At 44.9% G+C, this 18,865-nt stretch overlaps 2 protein-coding genes across 4 annotated transcripts in view; one reads left to right on the forward strand and one right to left on the reverse strand.

Annotated features, from left to right (window-relative positions):
* Nucleotides 1–18,865, reverse strand: part of ralgps2 (Ral GEF with PH domain and SH3 binding motif 2) — a 32,538-nt gene that overhangs the window by 7,630 nt on the left and 6,043 nt on the right. For 2 of the 3 annotated variants that reach the window (XM_037250359.1, XM_037250357.1), the window contains exons 2-9: nucleotides 16,613–16,709; nucleotides 16,054–16,187; nucleotides 15,797–15,901; nucleotides 15,182–15,232; nucleotides 12,172–12,255; nucleotides 10,527–10,616; nucleotides 10,349–10,441; nucleotides 10,051–10,177 (exon numbers count right to left, since the gene is read on the reverse strand). In XM_037250359.1, coding sequence (XP_037106254.1) covers nucleotides 10,051–10,177; nucleotides 10,349–10,441; nucleotides 10,527–10,616; nucleotides 12,172–12,255; nucleotides 15,182–15,232; nucleotides 15,797–15,901; nucleotides 16,054–16,113 — 610 coding nt within the window. In that variant the 5' untranslated portion in view covers nucleotides 16,114–16,187; nucleotides 16,613–16,709. The remainder of the gene's footprint in view (nucleotides 1–10,050; nucleotides 10,178–10,348; nucleotides 10,442–10,526; nucleotides 10,617–12,171; nucleotides 12,256–15,181; nucleotides 15,233–15,796; nucleotides 15,902–16,053; nucleotides 16,188–16,612; nucleotides 16,710–18,865) is intronic. The other variant, XM_037250358.1, reaches the window with a different exon arrangement.
* Nucleotides 296–9,220, forward strand: angptl1a (angiopoietin-like 1a). Its single transcript, XM_037250360.1, has 6 exons — nucleotides 296–602; nucleotides 5,254–5,509; nucleotides 5,570–6,190; nucleotides 7,388–7,581; nucleotides 8,171–8,441; nucleotides 8,513–9,220. The coding sequence occupies exons 2-6, from the start codon at nucleotides 5,320–5,322 to the stop codon at nucleotides 8,698–8,700; spliced, it is 1,464 nt and encodes a 487-aa protein (XP_037106255.1). The 5' UTR covers nucleotides 296–602; nucleotides 5,254–5,319; the 3' UTR covers nucleotides 8,701–9,220.

Raw genomic sequence — 18,865 nt, forward strand, 5'->3', positions numbered from 1 at the left:
CAGTTGTTAAAGCTAAACGCATCTTACATGACAAGATCCAACAACTGATTTAGGTTCAATTCAAAGAAATTTAGATTTACTGATTCTCCTTTTTGATTCTTCAGAGTCAAATGACGGTTCAGGGGAGATAGCGCCACCTGTTGCTTAAGTGATTACAATGAGATTTTTTTTTTTTGGACCATGTAGCGAGTTAAAAATTGTTATTCCTTTTTTTCCCCCTAATCAGTGACATCAGAAGTAGGCCGGACCGCTCCAAAGAAAACAGACGGGTAAAAAGAAAAGGGGGGCAACGTGGAACTCCCACACCCCTTCTTCTCCTCCTCCTCCTCTTCCCTCCCTCCTTAAATCACCCCTATCCTTTGTGGAAAAAACTGGAGGCATCCGTCGTCAAGAGTTCAGTCTGTGCGAGAAGCCGGCTTTTCAAACTTGGCCCGCCCGGCGTGCAACTTTGGGAAGTAAGGTGGCACGTCGATTTTGTCAGCAGCAGGGAGGGCAAAAAAGGAGAAGACCGAGATGAATCCCAGACGCTCGCCGAAATCACAACACAGCGCACACGTCAAACCCTAACTGCAGGACGTGCCACTTCATTGCTCAGAAAAAAGGTATGAGCATATGTTCACAAGAGAGTGCATGTGTGTGTGTGGCAGATAAAACTATTTAGCAGGAATTATCTTCTGGAGAACGGTGTCAGGCGCAGGAACACACGTGACTGCACCAGGGACATCTGTGTCAATGCAGACCGGTATTCACGCAAGAATCATGAAGTGGCTTTTTAATATGCGGCTGCCTAGCAGCGACAGCGAGAGGAAAAACACAAGAGGAAGGAAGCAACATTCCTGCCATAACACTTGAGGAAGGTTGACCCGATCAGATGGTGGAGATTGGGAAATCTTGTTTGGTTTTCTTAAAGCCATAGAACCAGCTGAGGCCGGGCTGATTTTATTCCAGGTGACATTATGGCAAAATAGTGAAGCCTCGCTATTTGATGGGGTTAGAAATCAAGCAAATTGATAGCAAATTGTGGTGGAAAACTTTCCGCTCAAAAAAATAAAAGCACATCTGCGATTGCTGTCAACAACCAGGACAGGATTTTCGAATATGGAGTAAAACGGTAAGCGGGAGAAAGACCTTGCGCTCTGAGAGACTCCAGTAAATCCTAATATTTATCCGTAGCTCCAATAAGTCTGGAAAACCAGAGTGTAAGAGAAGACGCAGATATAAAAAAGAGGAAGCAGATGCTTGACGAACATCCAAGACATTCCAGCCCTCACCTGAGACTGCGGGTCACTGCGAGCTTCGCTACGCTAACCGCAAATCTCTTGACCTTCGAGTCGTTTATAAGACGCTCGGTGAGCGCGTCACCGGCTTTCGGCGTCGGTTAGCAAGTTGGGTGGAAGATTGATAGCTCGCTCAGGTTGCGCCGGCTGAGTAATTGCAACGCTTGACCTCAGGTTCGGTGTGAGAACCTTCTCGTGGACGACGATACCTGACAGATGGCTAAGGTGTTAAATATAGTCCGAATTACAGCAGAGGTGTGTCCATCATTCAAATTGTCCATCATGCTCATTTAAAAATCGTTTATCGTAGATGGAAATACGTTCTAATAACATACCAGACCTCAAATTGTTCGATTGGACCCATAGTGTAAATCCGGTCTTGTTTATAGCAGCTCTAATGAGAAGCCTGGACACAGTTGACAGAACAGGTCATCACAGGATTAGGAGGAGGAATCCAACCAAGCATGCGCGGCGGGGCAGTCATGGAAACTTTTAACTCACCGCTAACATTAGCGCTCGGTGAGGAGAAACAATACCGGAGGCTTACAATTCCCTTCCCGGTTCTCCAGACAAACCCGGATCCCCGGCCGGCTCGAGGCTCACCTTCCCGGCGTCACTCGCTATATGACGTCAAGAGGGGGGAACCCACCACAAGGGGCTCCTAAAGAGGGAATTTCCACTATTTAGCAGCTTTTGATACAATGCCCCGTGTGTGTTTAAGGCAAGCACACAGTAGGCAGCTGTGAGCTAGCGAGAGTGCTCTCATTGTGTACTTAGAAGTACAGCTTATGAATTCAACTTTGAAATGTACCCAAGTAGAAAAGTCACAAGCGATTTTGACAAAAGGAGCAGAAAGTAGCCAACGGCGAGAGTTAGCATGTCTAAATTTGGCTAAATGATTAAGATAATCTGGCTACTAAGGCAGCTAACTAGCTAAGTAGCACGGCTAACGTCAGTTTCCGCTGTTGACCGAAAAGAGCACAAAAATGGCTATTCATCTTTGAAAACCTTTGCTATTGTGCTATATTTTGATTTTATTTAGTCAATTTTCATTTTTATGTTGAAATGTTTTTTTTTTTTATTACGTCAGAATCAGACACCGGCTCAGTCCAACTCCTTAAATGAACTCGGGCTTCCCCCTCAAAAGTTGACAGACTCTCTCCACAAAAGTGCGATTGATTGAAGCAGCAGATGGGTGTTGGGGAGCAAGGAAGGGGTTAGCTCGAGGAAGGGTGGGGCTGCACCCTAATCTAGCGTAACGACCTTTGACCTAACCATCAAGAAACATGTTTTGGGTTTCACTACAAGAAGAAGGAAAACATGTGAGGGGGTGCTGCCAAAGTGAGGGACAACTTAGTAGCCAAAGATGTAAACTCCAAAGTGAGCCACTTAATCTGGGAAAACATGTCCATTCTAACCCACCACCATCTTTCATTTTTAAATCCCCGGGGAAGGCCTCCGACACGGCTGTTGGCTCAAATCCCGTTTTTGTGAAGCAAACCCTTCGTAGTTGATTTTTTTTTTTTTTTTTTTAAATACGTCCCACATGTGGCGTTAAACAGCAAGACATAAAACACTGGCACTCATAAGGCAACACAAAAGCATTTTCCGTCCCACGCTGGTGACGATGGCTAATTTCTTTGGGAGGTATTTTTCATTTTAGTAGGCTGCATTTTTTTGGGGGCTGAAAAAGGTCAGCCGGCGTGCTGGGCTCACCTCATGCTGGCTTTCGTCTGCTTACAGACACTTTTTTTTTTTTCTCCTCAGACTGCTCCAACACTATTTATGCTGTCACATCTGTGTCGGCAAGAAGAGGGAGAGAGCCGGTTTGCGTGTAGCACAAACAGTTGGCTGGTGACAAGATGTCGTAATCAAAAGTTTGGACGACAGATCGACACGATTGATTTTTGTTGTTGTTCATCTGTTGTGGATTGCAGGAACTTTTGTTGTCAAAAATCCAGATGGGGATTTTTTTTTTTTTTGCTGGGGAATACAGAATACGGGCTATAAAAAAAAAAACATTTTTCCCAGGTTACAGCTTTGGTAAATCACTGCAGACAGTGGGGATTGGTGCATGGAACAATCTACAGAGCCTGATGGGTGGAAAATGCATCAAGACTTGAAAAATGATCTCGTGTCCATAAAACATGTAATGAATGAGTCTGACTCAAAAAGGATGTAGCCTATATCACCAGCATCAAACTCGAGGCTCGGGGGCCAGAAACGGCCCGCCACATCATTTTTGGCGGTCCACTAAAGAAAACGAAAGCATGTTTAGTTCATGTTTATAGGGTGAATGGATTTGATCTATCTGTTGTTTATTGACATTTGTCTTCCAACTATTTTTATACTGTTAACCAAAGTAGAATTAGTCCTATTCATAACGCAATAAATTGCTTATGATGTAAACCAAATAGGAGAAAGAGTCTCGAAGATTTTGCAGTTTTAAGCAATTTTGTTTCCCTACTCCCCGACAACAAACATACGTGAACTATTATTTCCAATACTCTAAGCCAAAACCATTTTTCCTCAGCAATGAGGCAACACATTGAAGAGTTTACATTTTCTTATGATATGCAAATGAGTGGGCAGGAAAACAACTTAAACCATTATGTAGTCCAAAAAGCTGCTACTGAACTCTTTAATTAATAAAGGACGGCTGCGGGGGGAAAAAACGCAAGTTTATGCTCTCAGAGACAAAGACTTGCTTTCATTGTGAACAAGTTGGGTGGAAAAGCTTTAAATGGGTCCATAAATCTCAAGAACTAAAAGAGCTCGCCTCTGCCACGGCCATTTTTCACTCTGTCAAATTGATTGAATGAGTATTTCTGCAAACTTGTCTTTTTTTTTTTTTTTTTTTTTTTTTTTTTTTTTAAGTCTTAGCCATAAGGTCTGAAGCTAAAGATATACAGGGGGAAAAAAAAAAACATCAATAGATGACACTTGGCAATCATAGAGTGGTGTTAAACCACGGGTGGGCGGCATCACTTTTGTCTTTTTTTTTTTTAACTCATTGAGAAATGGCCTGGAACTTAAGTCCGAGCAAAAAAAAATAAAGTGTTAAACTACAAAAGATTGAAAATCCCCATAGGACAAAAGTACAAAGGAGGTAGATGAACTACAGTCGGCCGAATGCAGTGAAGAAATAGCGAGCCGGGAGAAGAGGCCTGTTAATAACTGTTAGAAGGTTGAGGACCCCGCTGTGCACTTTGAAAGACTTATGACGAGGTCCGTGTTGCCAAAATATACTGTAAGGCGGGCGGGGTTGGAGTCCTGCGGCGGCTGCTTTGTTCCACGCTGCTTTTTGCTGCTTTCACAGCCATGTTATTGAACACGCGCGTTTTGTCAAGAGTGACGAACAAGACGAGAGATGGAATTAATCTTATTGCTATTCGGGAGACAAACGGGGATCGAGTTTCCCCGATGTGTGCCAAATTGCTTTCAGTCTAAGTGATTTAGCTGGAAACCGCAAAAGAGGAAAGAAGGGAGAAGAAACGGCCTGCGAAACGGTAAAAAGGGACAATATGAACTCCGGCCGTTCAGCTACATTGTCCTATAATTCATTTAGGAGTTTTTTTTTCTCCATACAATTAAAATAAAAAGGCCCCCTCAAGAACCACAATTGCGTCATGAGGGGAGACACAGAAGGGACCGGGTTTCGTGGTTTTTGCGATGAGTCAGGACTGACTGTCAAGAGCGATGCAGCCGATTTAGAAGAAGTCAAGAGCGGGGCCGGGGGAGCTAAGTGGGGTGGCGTCAGCGTTTCTGTGCCGGTCGGAAAACAGGAATAGAATCTCGATGAGGAGAAAGACTAATTGGTGACTTTTCTGACTTTTCATTGTCACGGCGCTTTCCTCAAAACCAGTCGCTTCTAATTTTATATTTTTATCACGGATTATTTCACTGAAGCCAAAGTTACGACTCACGGGCTACGTTTGGAGAACCTCTCAACTTTAATGGTCTCGTCTCCGTGCAGGCGGGCCTGGGGGGCCTTGGAGGAGGGGGAGCGTGAGTAGCTGTCCATCAATCCACCAAAACAGCAATGCGGGGTCTGATGTGGAGCCTGTGCGCTCTACTCTGCCTCTCCCTGTGGGAGGGAAGTTCCTGCGGGAACTCCAGGGAAACCCGGACGACCAAAGAGACGTCTTTTCACAGAAGTAAAAGAGCTCCCGCGGATCCCGATGCCAAAAAGTGCTCCTACACCTTCCTAGTTCCTGAGCAGAAAATTACAGGTTTGAAACTTTTTTTAAAGGTCTGAAGCAGTACCGAAGGTCTCACTGAAATTTGTTTAGGTCCGATCTGTGCTAGCTCCACCGGCCCCGAGCCAGACAAGGACAGAGTGACCCGCATGGACCTTGCGGACGTGCGGGAGGTTCTGAGCAAACAGCGGCGTGAGATCGACACGCTGCAGCTGGTGGTGGACGTGGACGGCAACCTGGTGAACGAGATGAAGCTGCTGAGGAAAGAGAGCAGGAACATGAACTCCAGGGTGACCCAGCTTTACATGCAGCTGCTGCATGAGATCATAAGGAAGCGGGACAACTCCCTGGAGCTGGCCCAACTGGAGAACCGCGTCCTTAACGTGACCTCCGAGATGGTACGGCTCAACTCCAGGTACAGGGAGCTGGAGGTCCGCTTCGCCACCATGGCCGGGGTGGTCAACAACCAGTCCGTTCTCATCTCGGCTCTGGAGGAGCGATGCCTGAGACCGGCGGGGCGCGGCGATATGCCCGCCGTGCCGCCGCTGGTTCAGGTGGTGCCGCAGACGATACCCATCAACAACCGCTTCACTAATGAAATCCAGCGGGACCACAACAAGAGGGCGTTTTCGCGAGGGTCGCGAACAAACTCGCCCACTCAGAGCCCGTTTGGAATGGAAACTCCCCCGCCGCAGGGGACTCTCACATCTGACGGTAGGTACCAGTCTCCTCACTTTACGATAGTCACGGCATCCAAAAAACTCAATTCCCAGACTTAAACCCTATAGAGCATGCAAGAAGACTCGGAGGGAGTAAGTCCCGCCCAAAAAACTAAATGTCTTGCTTTAGTCACTTTTGACAGACCACCATCTTGAATATTCTTTGAGCGTGCAGACAAAAACACATTTGATGGCATGCAAGTGAGACCGTGAAATCATCCAGTCCTCCATTGGCCGTCCTTCACTGAGCATGTGTAGCCAATTACGGCAGATTTTGGTCCAAAAACAATCCAAGAACAAATCCTTACGAGGGTTTTGAGCATCCAGTCCACACGAGCGTATTTATGTAACAAGAAAGCGAGCGGCATAAAACTAAAGCATCCTCAAGTTTGACATTGCAGAAGGTTTTTAGTGATATTAAAGCTGGAACTTCACCAACACCCGTGTTCATGCTAGTTTATGAACACTCACACGAGGGTAAACGGAGGAAACGCGGTGGGATGATTCAGCTGTTTCGGCTTGATGGCAACCCGCTTGTGAATATTCATTTGCACAACAATCAAAAGTGTGTTTGGATGGCTTGAGACGACAGGATGTTTGGATGGCTTGTGGCTGAAAGGAGATGTTTTGCATCCCCTCCAGACACTGACACTTTTTTTTCCCCTTGGTTTATTGAAAGACGGGTCGTGATTCTGACGAAATTGACTTTTTAAAATATTTTTACATTATTCATCAAAGTACTTGAATTATATCGCGCTATAATTAATTATATATAATATACATATTACATTTTTTTCTTATTTATTAGTATTTTATTGCATTTATATTTAGGTTGATTCATTTTGTTGATTTTATGGTATTGTGTTTTTTTTCAGGTTTTTGCATTCTTTGCATATCATTTATTTTTAGATGGCAGATTAATTGGGTTTCATTTTACTTATTTTAAGATTTACGATTTCAATCTTCAATTTTTGATTTCAATTTTATTATACTGGCTTTTGTTTTAGTCATTTACATATTTTATGATCAATATATTATTTGTTTATACTATATGGCAATGTATTTTATTTATTTCATATTGTATTTAATTACGATTGTCTTGATTTGTTTTTCGAGGGTCTCTTTTATAGCATTATTAATTTTTGTGAGAGTACAGGGTTAAATTTGATTTCCTTTTTTTGTTCAACTTCAGGTCCATTCAAGGACTGTTTCCAGGTACGGAAAGCCGGTCACACCACCAGCGGGATGTACCTGCTCAAGACCGATGGCAGCGAGCGGCTCATCCAAGTTTGGTGCGAGCACGGCCTCGACAACGGCGGCTGGACCGTGTTGCAGAGGCGGCGAGACGGCTCGGTTAATTTCTTCCGCAACTGGGAGAACTACAAGGTAAGTGGGACCAAGTCATGAGTAAGTCTCAGGTCTGAACCTTCAAGTCCCAGCTCAGCTTTAATGACGACTTCAGAAAAATGGATGGATGGCGGGTTCGTTTCGGGGCCACTAAACGAACGCGTGTTCCGTGACTGTAAACAGTTTAGCTGCATATTTTCAAAGAAAGCGCAGTCGCGGCCAGGCACCGTAACGCAAATATACAGACTTAGCAAAGTGCCGGTAGGTCGAGATGGAAAGGCGGCGTGTTTATTCTTCCCGACGAGTCAGCCTTTTAGCTTCCTGACTTCATTGTGATACACAACCGGCTCACGAAAATGTCTGCCCAAGGAGTTTTCTGTCGTGTCATAAAAAGAAAGTACATTTAGAAATCAATGCCGCCGTCTGGCAGCGCAGCGAGAGAGTCATTTGAGCAGCTGCGAATTTACTTAAGTTGAGCCGCGCTGAAATCCCGAAAGACGAGCTTCGGCTTTATTACATTCACATCTCCGCGAGTCGAATTATCGGTTGGTTAACACCTCTGGAGCCTTGAACGAAAACGAATGATTTCTTTTCGCAAAAATCCGATTTCTCACTCTGAACCTCGCAGAGAGGCTTTGGCAACATTGACGGCGAACACTGGCTCGGGCTGGAGAACATCTACAACCTGGCCAAGCAGGGCGACTACAAACTGATGGTGGAGCTGGAGGACTGGAACGGCAAGAAGGTCTACGCCGAGTACGGAAGCTTCCGCCTGGAGTCGGAGAGCGAGGGCTACCGCCTGAGGTTGGGCGCCTACCAGGGCAACGCCGGCGACTCCTTCGCCAGCCACAACGGCAAACAGTTCACCACGCTGGACCGAGACAAGGACGCCTTCTCAGGTACGTGCCGGGCCGAAGTGGCGAGAATCAGCTTGGGTTGCTCTTGATGGCTCCCCTTCCTCCTCCTCAAGGCAACTGCGCCCACTTCCACAAGGGCGGCTGGTGGTACAACGCGTGTGGCCAGACCAACTTGAACGGCGTGTGGTACAGTGGCGGAGTTTACCGCAGCAAGTTTCAAGACGGCATCTTCTGGGCCGAATACGGAGGGGGGTTCTACTCGCTCAAGTCCGTGTGCCTGATGATCCGACCCATCGACTAGGACCTCGCCGCATCGGCTCAACTCAGCCTTATTTCACACGGCCCAAAAATATTCCTGACTAGACACTGAACAGGTACGAGGAGGACTAAACGACGGCATTCGCGAGGATCGATGGACTCCGAGGAGCTCTAATGCCCAAATGAATTGAAACAGTCTTGAACCTCAAGTCAGGGAAAAAAAAAAATCTGAATTGTCTCCCTTGAGCAATTCCAGCATGAATCCAGCCTGGGAATAGTCTGTATTTTGTTTATATGGAAGGCTAAAGAATAAACTTGTTTCATACTTTTCCAGGGTCACACGACATTTTTTAGGAATTCCTGGCACTGAAATGTGCAGGCGTATAAATACTCAGGCCAAAATGTTCACAAAGCCACTTTCTATTATATCAGCGGGTATTTATGGTCAACGCAGTTTTCTCTATTGATATTTTGCCCAGTATTGTCATTTGTCAACTGGAAATATTTATGCATACTGCCACAAAACCACTCAAGCCCTAATTTGGAAATGCAAAAAAAAATAAGACGCTGCATACGATGGAGGGGGGCTACACTTATATGAAGGAAAAAGAATATTGTCATTCAAACTGTCCCATTAAAAGTATTTTGTAAAACATTTGTGTGGCCTTTACTGTTCAGCTTGAGAAATTAAGACGCTTGCTAGCTAGACTGCTAGCGTTAGCACTAGCCGCTAAACAGACACAGCAATGCCCGTTCTTGTAAATTCACTTACAGTATGCGAGACACCCCAAAGAGCCCTTGCTCAATTCTACTCCAAACAAGGAAGGACTCTGTGTGCACCCCGTGATTGACTTGCGTGAACAGGAACAAGTTAATCAGAGCGTCGAACAGAGCGGCACTGTGAAAAGCGCAGACAGAGCGGCGGTCTGTCCACCGGGCCTAATGATAGGTCGGCTTTAGGGTCACGCACGTTACTGCCGTTGCCTCTCTTCAGAAAAGTGATCTTGTTATGAGCAGAGCTGAAAAACTGAATTTAACTACGCATCTCCACAATCTGCCAAACTAAAAGCAGAACACGCGGTAAGTAAGCAAAGCCTAAAAACACAACAGGATTTTCCTCGCTGGAAACCCGTGCGTGATGTCATCTTGGCGTCAAAGCGAGGAGAGGGTGTAAATATTACAGGAAAGACGGCTTAGTCCCCAATTTCTCGCTGATTTATACGTTTGTTCTAGCGGGAAGGAACATCGGCCGGCCAAATGAATGTTTTTCGGCGCAGGGAAGACAAAGCCGATGATGCCATTTTGTGTTACGCTTTTGCAACTGTCGCATTCCAACACGTTCTGTTGATGTTTATGGCCTCGTGGTTAACAAGGGTGTGTGTGTGTGTGTTACCTAGGTATGGTATACACGACACCATGCTCTGGCTGCTTATGTAGTCCCGCAGACGCTTGTAATTGTCCTCTTTGGACATCAGGAAGTCGAGCCGGTCAAACGCGGCCTTGTCCTTGCGACTCAGTAACTAGAAGGGTGCAATAATTGGATCGTTATTAAAAGCCATGTAGACTTTTTTTTTTTTTGCTTTACAGCATTATTTACATGAAATAAAAATAAATGTGACTTTTTCTTTTTAAGATGTTCCCTAACTGCCAAAAATAATACTTGTCTTTAAAATGGGGATAAAAATACTCACCGCCCATGTTTTGGTGAGCCTAAAAATGGGAGCGCTCTGCAGGCCCGACACCACGGCCATGACGGCGTGGAGGTTGTTCACTTCGCACAATTTCTGAAAGGTAAAGACATTTGTTTTCAATGCAAACAACGGCCAGGACTTGAGGTGGTGTTATGCAAGAGGTGGGGGATGTGTGTACCTTGGCGGTGCGGATGTATAGACTCAGCACCTCGGCTCTGATCTTCAGCGTCTGCGCGTGGAGGATCTCCCGAACCACCCAGAAACTGGTCTGGGTTAAAAAAACACACAAACGGAGATGATAAGAAATTATTTTAGCCTTGGTGTAAAACCTGAAATAGAAAATGTGAGATTTGTCAAAGTCCTTCTTTTCAAAGTGCTTCATCGAGTTGCCATGGCAACAAAAGTCGGCCTTCCCCATCGGCCCAGCAAAATATGTGCTGGAATGACAGCTAGCTGGTTGGCATGAGAACAAAAAGCGGGCTTGAAGATGGTATATTTTGACAAAAGCTTGTCACCCAGATGTTATGAGGACACCTGGGAACAGTTTGAAACTGTACAAATAATATCCAGAGTTTCAATAAATACCCGTTGACATTATTTATAAACTCAAGAAGGAATGCGTACGAGTCTGTGGAGTGGTTCTGCATACAAACAAGTCATTGATTCAATCAGGCCGAAATGGAAAGAAGACTGAAGAAGACGTGTTTTTCCTGCATCTCTTTTAAAATGTTATACTTCGGCTCCTTCTTCCAACACAGGTGAGATGCTCTGCGTGGGCCGTGCACACATTCTGACCCCACAGCTGCTTTTGACTTCTATTTCCCTGGAAAGAGCGCCGTGGGTTGTTTTTCTTTCGAGGGAGCGGCAAGGAGCTGCCGAGTGATATCCGGCCACTTCCGACATTCACTTTCCACTGCCGCCCCAAAAATGAAAAAAATCCATCTTGATTTCTTCTATTCGTTTTTGTCTATTTTATCGATCTATATATGTTTCTTCACTCGTTTTTCCGTGGAGAATGCAAAAATGGAGCTTTCAACTGCCACGTTCGCGGCGTGTGGAACCGGAACTGAACCGAAACGCGCAGACAAGTGGGAAAGTCGAGAACGGCCAATAAAACCAAGGCCGAAGGTGACTGAATTATTAATATTTGTAATAACCTGGAACCGCCGATGGAATAGGGAAAATGTAATTATGTCTCGTTGCGAGGGGGCGTCGCAGTCGGCTATCGGTGCTTTCGTTTGTGGAACGTTGGCATTTGCATCTGGTATTATGGGATGAAAGCCATTACCGCATTAGCGTTGGTGACTAAACTCATAAAGTCAGATCACGGTGTATTCGTCAACACGGACTGTAAATTATTATCTGTGCCTCGCATTTAATTGCTTGGCCCGGGCTCCGCTCCTGGCGGAGAGCGGTGCCAGCAAAGTGAAGGACGAAGATTATGTCTGCTCGGCAGGAGTCCGGCCGACCAATCCCATTATCCAAGCGGCTAATTTTCCTTGGCTGGGGTTGGGGCGCCCGACATCTTGAATTTGGGATCTGCCGTGCAATGACTGCTTTGCTCAGCAGCAACGCATACTTGCGGGATGGTCTCATTCGTTTATGCTGAAGGAGGTTTTAAAGCAGCTCGGTGGACGGGATTGAAAAAAAGCGAGCCTTTGTTCTATCGTTTACAATTTTCAGAAAAGAAATTCCAGATGATTTTCTGTGCGTGTGTTAATAGTGAGGATTGATGACCTGCGACTTGAATAATCCAAAAAGGAGGACAAGGGCGGAAGGATGAGGTGTGATCTGCTCGGCTGCGAATGATGGAGAGTGCTCACCTGGTTGAACCTGCGGGTGAAGGCCACGACGTTGGGAGCCGAGCTGTGCTTCTCCTTTTTGTTCCAACCGCAGCTTGACAGCTCCTGATAAAAAAAAAAAAAAAAACACATCAGGGTGATTGACGTCCGGAGCCGGAGCATAGATATTTTTCTTTCTTTTTAATTTCAAATTGTCTGGCCTGGTTATCATGATTTACAAAAAAAAAAAAAAAAAAAAAAGCTCATCGGTCCAGTCGAACAGAATTATAAAGGTGGGAAGTAACTTTACCGAGCTAGACCACGTGTGAACCTCAGCGTTTGTAATATCCAATGACAAATGATGAAAGCAGACAACAGGGAGTTGAGACCCGAGTCCAAAATGGTGGTGGGGTTCAGACACGGGATGTGGAGGACTTTGCAGGATCGTGACCTGCCAGGATGTGGCTGAGACAAGTCAACTGCTCATTTTGGTTTTTTTTTGTGCTGACCATGTTAATTATTATTCTCTCCAGTAACCATGCCATTTCCTGAACAAAGGCGCTCTATGCTCTCGACGGCAGGTCAAAGCAATTTTTACTACGGACACACTTTGGTCCGGTAGGACCTACGTGAGAAGTCTTGTATAAACACCCAGTCGTTGCAGAATAAGATAACCAGCTGCAGGACAGCCGCAAATGCGGATGACCTCATGAGTGATACCGCAGCGGCTCCTTCCCCCAACGTCTACATTGTAAACGGAAACCTGCAGCGCCGGGTACCCTGGGAGGCCTGAGAACGTGCAGCGTGCCAGAACAAGAGCGGAGGTATGATGGAAAAATGGATTGAACAAGCGCGCTTGCGGCAAGAGACCAGAGATAGGAAAGAGAGGGGGGGGCAGGAAAACAGGGATTGTTGATTATGTGAACATCAGCAGAACCTTTGACAGATTTTGGGACGTTGCCGAGTTTAGTGCCTCAAGTCAACAGACGGACGTGTTCCCTCTTGTTTGGATTAAAAAAACAACAAGAGAGAATTACGATGGGGATAAGGGCAACCATATAACGCACGGCTGCCTCCAAAGTGTGGACTCTGGCAAAGATCTGCTCTGTGTCCCGGCCAACATTATTACCTTTTCCTGTGCGCACCAATGTCGGCGATGACTTTACCAGCCGTGTTTTTTGCTACAGGCCACTGGACTGATCGTTTGTCAAGAGCAGTAAAATGATCCCGAGCGTGTTATCACGTCAAGTCTACGGCGCAACCTTTGCCACAGTCTGTCGAGCTCAGTCAATCCCAACTAGTGTGCCGTGAAAGCTCATCCGACTCCTGGCCACCCCCTTTTTTTTTTTTTACACTGTCTGTAAAAGTCTTGTTTTTTAAAGGGGTCACTGGTCTGCATGAAGGTCAATGACATGGAATTTTTATTGAATGTTTAAAAAAGTTATATTAAAGGGGAAGTCAAGTCAAAAATGTTCTTTACAATAATTTTTTAGTAATATTAATTAACAAATTCAATCTTTTTTTTTTTCCCCATCACATGGAGCGGCCATTTTGCCATCACAGTTGCTCAGGTACTGACCAATCAGGGCTCAGATTGCGAACATCACATGACCAAACCCAGAAAGCAGGTGAAATGACAAAATGGCCACCCCCTGAGAAGATGCCCACGATTGGTCATTTTCAGAAAAATGGCTGCCCCTTGCGATGGACGAAAAATTGGGTGGATTTTTCTTCTGCTTGTTTTCACACAATTAATCATGCTCTAGAAACACAACCTTCCATTTATACAAGCCTGACACATCGACGTGATTTCCAGTGTGTCACATGGCTGATGCGGTCATGAGTGACTGGGAGGCAAACGCTCTCTGTCACTTAATATTTCATCCACTCCCAGCTTGAGATGATTAACTTTCAAACATGCGAAAGGGAAAGACATCGTCAAGACCGTCTGCAGTACAAAAATGACGAATCGTTCCCAAAGAGATTTTCAAGCCAGTCAACCGTCTCAATTTAAGGTGGCACTGAAATTAAATGCGACGTGACAACCGGTTCGAGGAGAGCATGCAGGTTTTCAGAGGCCACTTATTCCGTTGCTACTGGGAGGCAAACCAGAGGCCAGACCACCGTGCTTCTCATTGAACAAAATCGCCTGGGAGCAATAAAGTCAAACGTTGGTTAGTTTTCATGACGGAATATTTTTTTTTAATAACGCGGAACACTTTTGATTTAATCCCGTGGAAGCTGTTGTTATGTCGCTTATGCAAGATATAAAAATGCCTCCGCTGATATCATGTGAAGATAGGCGGGAACGCGACGACCCATGAAATTTAATTTACAACAACCAAACAAAGAGACCCTCTCATCTCCTTTTGGAAGCAAATTTGCCATTTTTGCAACCTTTATCCAAAAGAAAACAAACACCCCACAATGACGGGATGCCTCTTAAATCCGTTCTAATTGAACAAGTGGAAGCTAGCCCGTGTAAACGGAAAATGTTGGGAGTGAAACAACATTTTCTGGAAAAATAGACGTCAAAAGTCAAGCAAATAAAAAATCTTGTGACAAGCTTAAGATTGATTCTTATTTTGCACGACAGTTTAGAATGTTAAAATGGCACGGCACAAACTAGTTCACTTATGTTTTATGCTGGAAAGCTCTTCGCTACAAAACGAACAAGTGCCAAGTTCAAAAGAATATTACACAACCGGTTATTTAATACTCTCTTACTCTGCCAGGGAACACAATTGAGATGGCAGACAGGCGCGCGCGCACAAGCACCTGCTTTTTGCATTATATGACCATGGAAGTGGAAAATAAGACTTTCAATCAAGTATTCTCTGCCTCCTCCCCCTCCCCTCGGCTCCACGTAACGTTGCCTTGTGAACCTCTCGCTGAGTCCATACAAAGACATGTTATGAAACTTCTTTTTTTCCACAGTTTTAAAAGGTCTCCAACATAAGGATCAAGAATGATAGACTTGCCAAAACTCGGGTTCAAGCCATTTAAATACATTATGATGGCCGTCTCGGTCTGTAGACATAAAAGGTCTCACCTCGGGCTGGATGGCTTTGAACACAGGAGCATCCATGAGCGTAATCTGGCCCTGGAGGAGATCAGTAAAAAAAAAAAAAATGTTAAAAATGTTGGACAAAATTAGCCATCTCTTTTCATAGCATAAAGATTAGGATGAGAAACCAGAGAGTGCCCTCTTGTGGTTGAAAATATGGCCAAACGTGTGTGCTCACATTGCAGCAAGGTCACTCTCATTGAAACTAGATTTTTGGACTGAAGGTCCAATCACTCAAGTAAATAAAGTGTCGGAATACCAATAATTCCAAAATATTAAATGCAGCTGTATTGTAGGTCAAAGGTAAAACCAACTGAACTGTGCATAATAAATGTATTACAATAAATTACAACATGCCAGAAAATCAGTTGCAAAAAAATATACACAAATATATAATCCTTTAAAGTTAAATATACCTAAACTGCATCATATTTTATTAAAAAATGTGTCACTGTACCGTCAGTGATTGCATGTGTACCACTAGAGGGCGCCAGGGCACAACATTTGGACTTACGCGTGTATTTTATAGTGTTTATTTGTATTGTTTGATCAAAGGTGGGCGTATAGCCATCACCAATCGGCACAAAGAAACACACGTACCGCATATTCTTCCGGTGTGACCTTCAGCACGTCAAAGACAACTGCGTCAAAGCTCTTCTTCAGCTCAGAACCCTTGTCACTGAGAGACTCTGAGCTGCTGCTCCTCTGCATCGCACACAGTTTCATCATAATGGCAGCAATTTATTCAAACAGGTGCAAACAAGAAGCTGGGAGCTTAAAAGCTTTCATCTCCATTTTTTGGGCTTTTACGTGCAGAAAAATTCAAATGTCTTGGTGGTGTGATTACGCGTGCTCACCTCTGAGATGGCGGCAGCAGTCGGGCCGAGGCCTGGTTGGCCATTGGGGAAGTCCATCATTCCCACAGCATGCAGCTTTAGCGCAGGAAGCAGTCGTTCATCATGCTCTGCTGCAGCAAAAGCCCGCCCCTGCCCTGAGAGACACCCCCCCAAAAAAATATTAATAACACACCAACATACAGTGATACCATAACGCAGATGAGGCGCTCACTATAGAGCAGCAGCGCCATCTGGTGGCAAGCTTCATATCATTAAATCGAAATTCACCCACTCGAAGATGACATTGTGGAGAGATGACAAAATGAGATTAGGTCATGGTGAGATCAGTGTGCGCCATATGGACACTTTCACGGCAGTTTAATTTGCACAGGTGATGACAGGACGAGAAGGAGATTAGGAAAAGATTTGCACTAAACGGCTTACACTTGGACACACGTGCTCGAATAACGACTGCCATGAAACGTATATCAAACTTTCATTTTGACCTTGGCAGAATCTGGACAGATTTAAAAAATCTCATTCTCTTCAGTATTGCATACCGAGCGGTTCCTCAACTCACCGGTTGAGTGTCAGATGAGCATGGTTCCGGAGTTGAGCTCAGCCTCTCGCGGCGAGTCTTGACCTGATAAGTCGTCTCTTGTTGACGCGCGTTGAAACTTGAAAAGAGAAAGAACAAGTCAGTTTTTCAGTATAAATGTTGCCGTGTGACTTATTCAACACGAGATGATCTTTCTAGAGGAATTTCTAAAATGCACATGAAAAATATCATGGCTCAATGGAAGTTGGAAAACACCGCAGAGTCCGGACAAGGGGAAGTAGCACTTGTTGGCCACTAGGTGTCGCAGCGTCCAAAGGAATCCAACGTGTTGGCTTGACGTGCAAAATGAGGGAGGTTGAGGGAGTGAAGGGGAAGCAGCTGCAGATAAATTCTGCATGCTGGCAGGCCTTTGGACATCAGCTGGGGGTTAAGATTCCCTCATCCCCTTCAGGTTGTTATCACAGAAGGAGATGAGGGATGGAGGAGGGATACAAAGCCCGTGAGCAGAACAAACACGGGATTAAGAAAGTAAACTGCGGCTGACCCTGGCATTCACGGAAATATGGAAAAAATACTTTTTAATACATTGAGTTCTGTGAGATAAAAAGATACAAAATAACAATAATGCAATAAAAAAAATTTATGTGTCCACGTGTGAGCGTCAAAAGTGTGAGTCGTGACCTACAGCAGCTTATTTTGTATTGGTTGTATTTAACTGTCCCATTCTAAAAAATATTCTAATACCTTACATCTTTTTTAACTTCACTTTGGGTAGGAAAAAAATAAAAATACATCCTCTTTGAGCCTGAAAAACACATTAGCGTGCGTGTATCATTGTCAGACACAGATTGCCCGAGTGAGAAAGCGTCAACATCTAATGAAGCTTGCTCGCTACTCATCAGTAACCATCCCGGGCCACTTTGCGTCCCACACAAAGCAGCCGCCTTCTCCTTGTGAGTCAGCGGCCTTTGGAGCCAAACTCAACCGCCACGCAAATAGAATAATAAACTATCGGTGACAAACAGCGCAAGGCGTGCGTGCCAAGGCTTGTCGAGGAGATTTGAAGCCAGGCTGCTAAATGACATTCGCACACTTGTAGACTGGCTGCGAGTTGTTGTTACTCACAGGCCGAGCGGGCGCATGTGACTACGCATTCCATGACCAAGCCTTCGCATTCCGATCAGCCCAAAAAAAAAAAAAAAAAAGCACAACACGTCTTTTCTCAACAGCTGTCAATCTCATCTCAGAAGCTAGCGGATTGATCTTTTGCTAATGCAAAGTACAACTGTCAGAGAAGGCAAGGGTCAAAAGTTGGGAGGGAGTAAAAAGGCAGAAAATTTCAAAATTCTGAATGAATGTAAATTTGAAACGAAAAAAAAAATAGGTGTGACTGGTAGCTAATGATTAGCCTAGCGTTGTTTTATGATATTATTCCAAGGTAGCCATAAACGTGTGTCGACAACGCCCAGATGGTTTTCACACAGCCTTAATCCCATTTGCATGTTTTATGTGTCTCAAGTCCAAGAGCACAAACATGAGATTAGGCCATTTAAGGCCTGGGAGGGAAATTCGATGGAAGTTTAGCTTTGGCGCTTCCGGCGAAAGGTCACGGAGTGCGAGAAGGGGATGACGTTCGCACCCGGAGGGCCTTTGGAGCGTCGCCTATCAAATTGCTGGCGAGTTTGCATTCACAAAATGGACGAGCGGACGTTGGGATAATATAAGGACCAGTTTCGGAAAAGATTGAGAATAGCCCGCAACATGCCGCCGTCATTAGGCGCGTGTCAAGGAAACACGCTATGCATGCATGCGCGCATTGTTTAGTCTGGCTGCAGCGGGACGTGATGCGGCGACAAACGCGCCAAAGTCACGCAGGGGGAAAAAAAAAAAAAAAAAGTGGGTCAGTGTGTTCCGGAGAGCACTTGCTAGCTCGTTAAAAGCTACGCCCGTTTTTTCTTTGGATGTTGCCGATTGCTACCTCCCGCCGTGTTTCTTTGTCTAGCTAAGATTTCTTCATTGAGCAATTGGGACATGAGGCTAGTTTTTTTTTTTTTTTTTAGTTTTTTCTTAGGCTTCCTGGGGGTAAAGATTAGTGGATGTCATAAACGTTTATCAACTGCGGGCACGTGAAGGCCTTTGAGTCGGTTTTTAAGGGCAATAGCTAGCCGATGCTAACGCAGAAGTCAGAATGACAGAAAATACATGTATAAAAATCATAAAACCACTAAATGTGAGGCCAACTGAGTTTGCAGCTTTGTGTCACGTCGAGGTATT

This window comes from Syngnathus acus, chromosome 4 (assembly GCF_901709675.1).
Source record: "Syngnathus acus chromosome 4, fSynAcu1.2, whole genome shotgun sequence".
In the NCBI taxonomy this organism is placed as follows: Eukaryota; Metazoa; Chordata; class Actinopteri; order Syngnathiformes; family Syngnathidae; genus Syngnathus; species Syngnathus acus.

Excerpts from the sequence above, each read along its gene's own strand:
- angptl1a (XM_037250360.1), top strand. The coding sequence starts at position 5,320 with ATGCGGGGTCTGATGTGGAGCCTGTGCGCTCTACTCTGCCTCTCCCTG. Across the intron at positions 5,510-5,569 it reads TCCTGAGCAGAAAATTACAG|GTCCGATCTGTGCTAGCTCC; the intron begins GTTTGAAACTTT and ends AAATTTGTTTAG. Across the intron at positions 8,442-8,512 it reads AGACAAGGACGCCTTCTCAG|GCAACTGCGCCCACTTCCAC; the intron begins GTACGTGCCGGG and ends CTCCTCCTCAAG.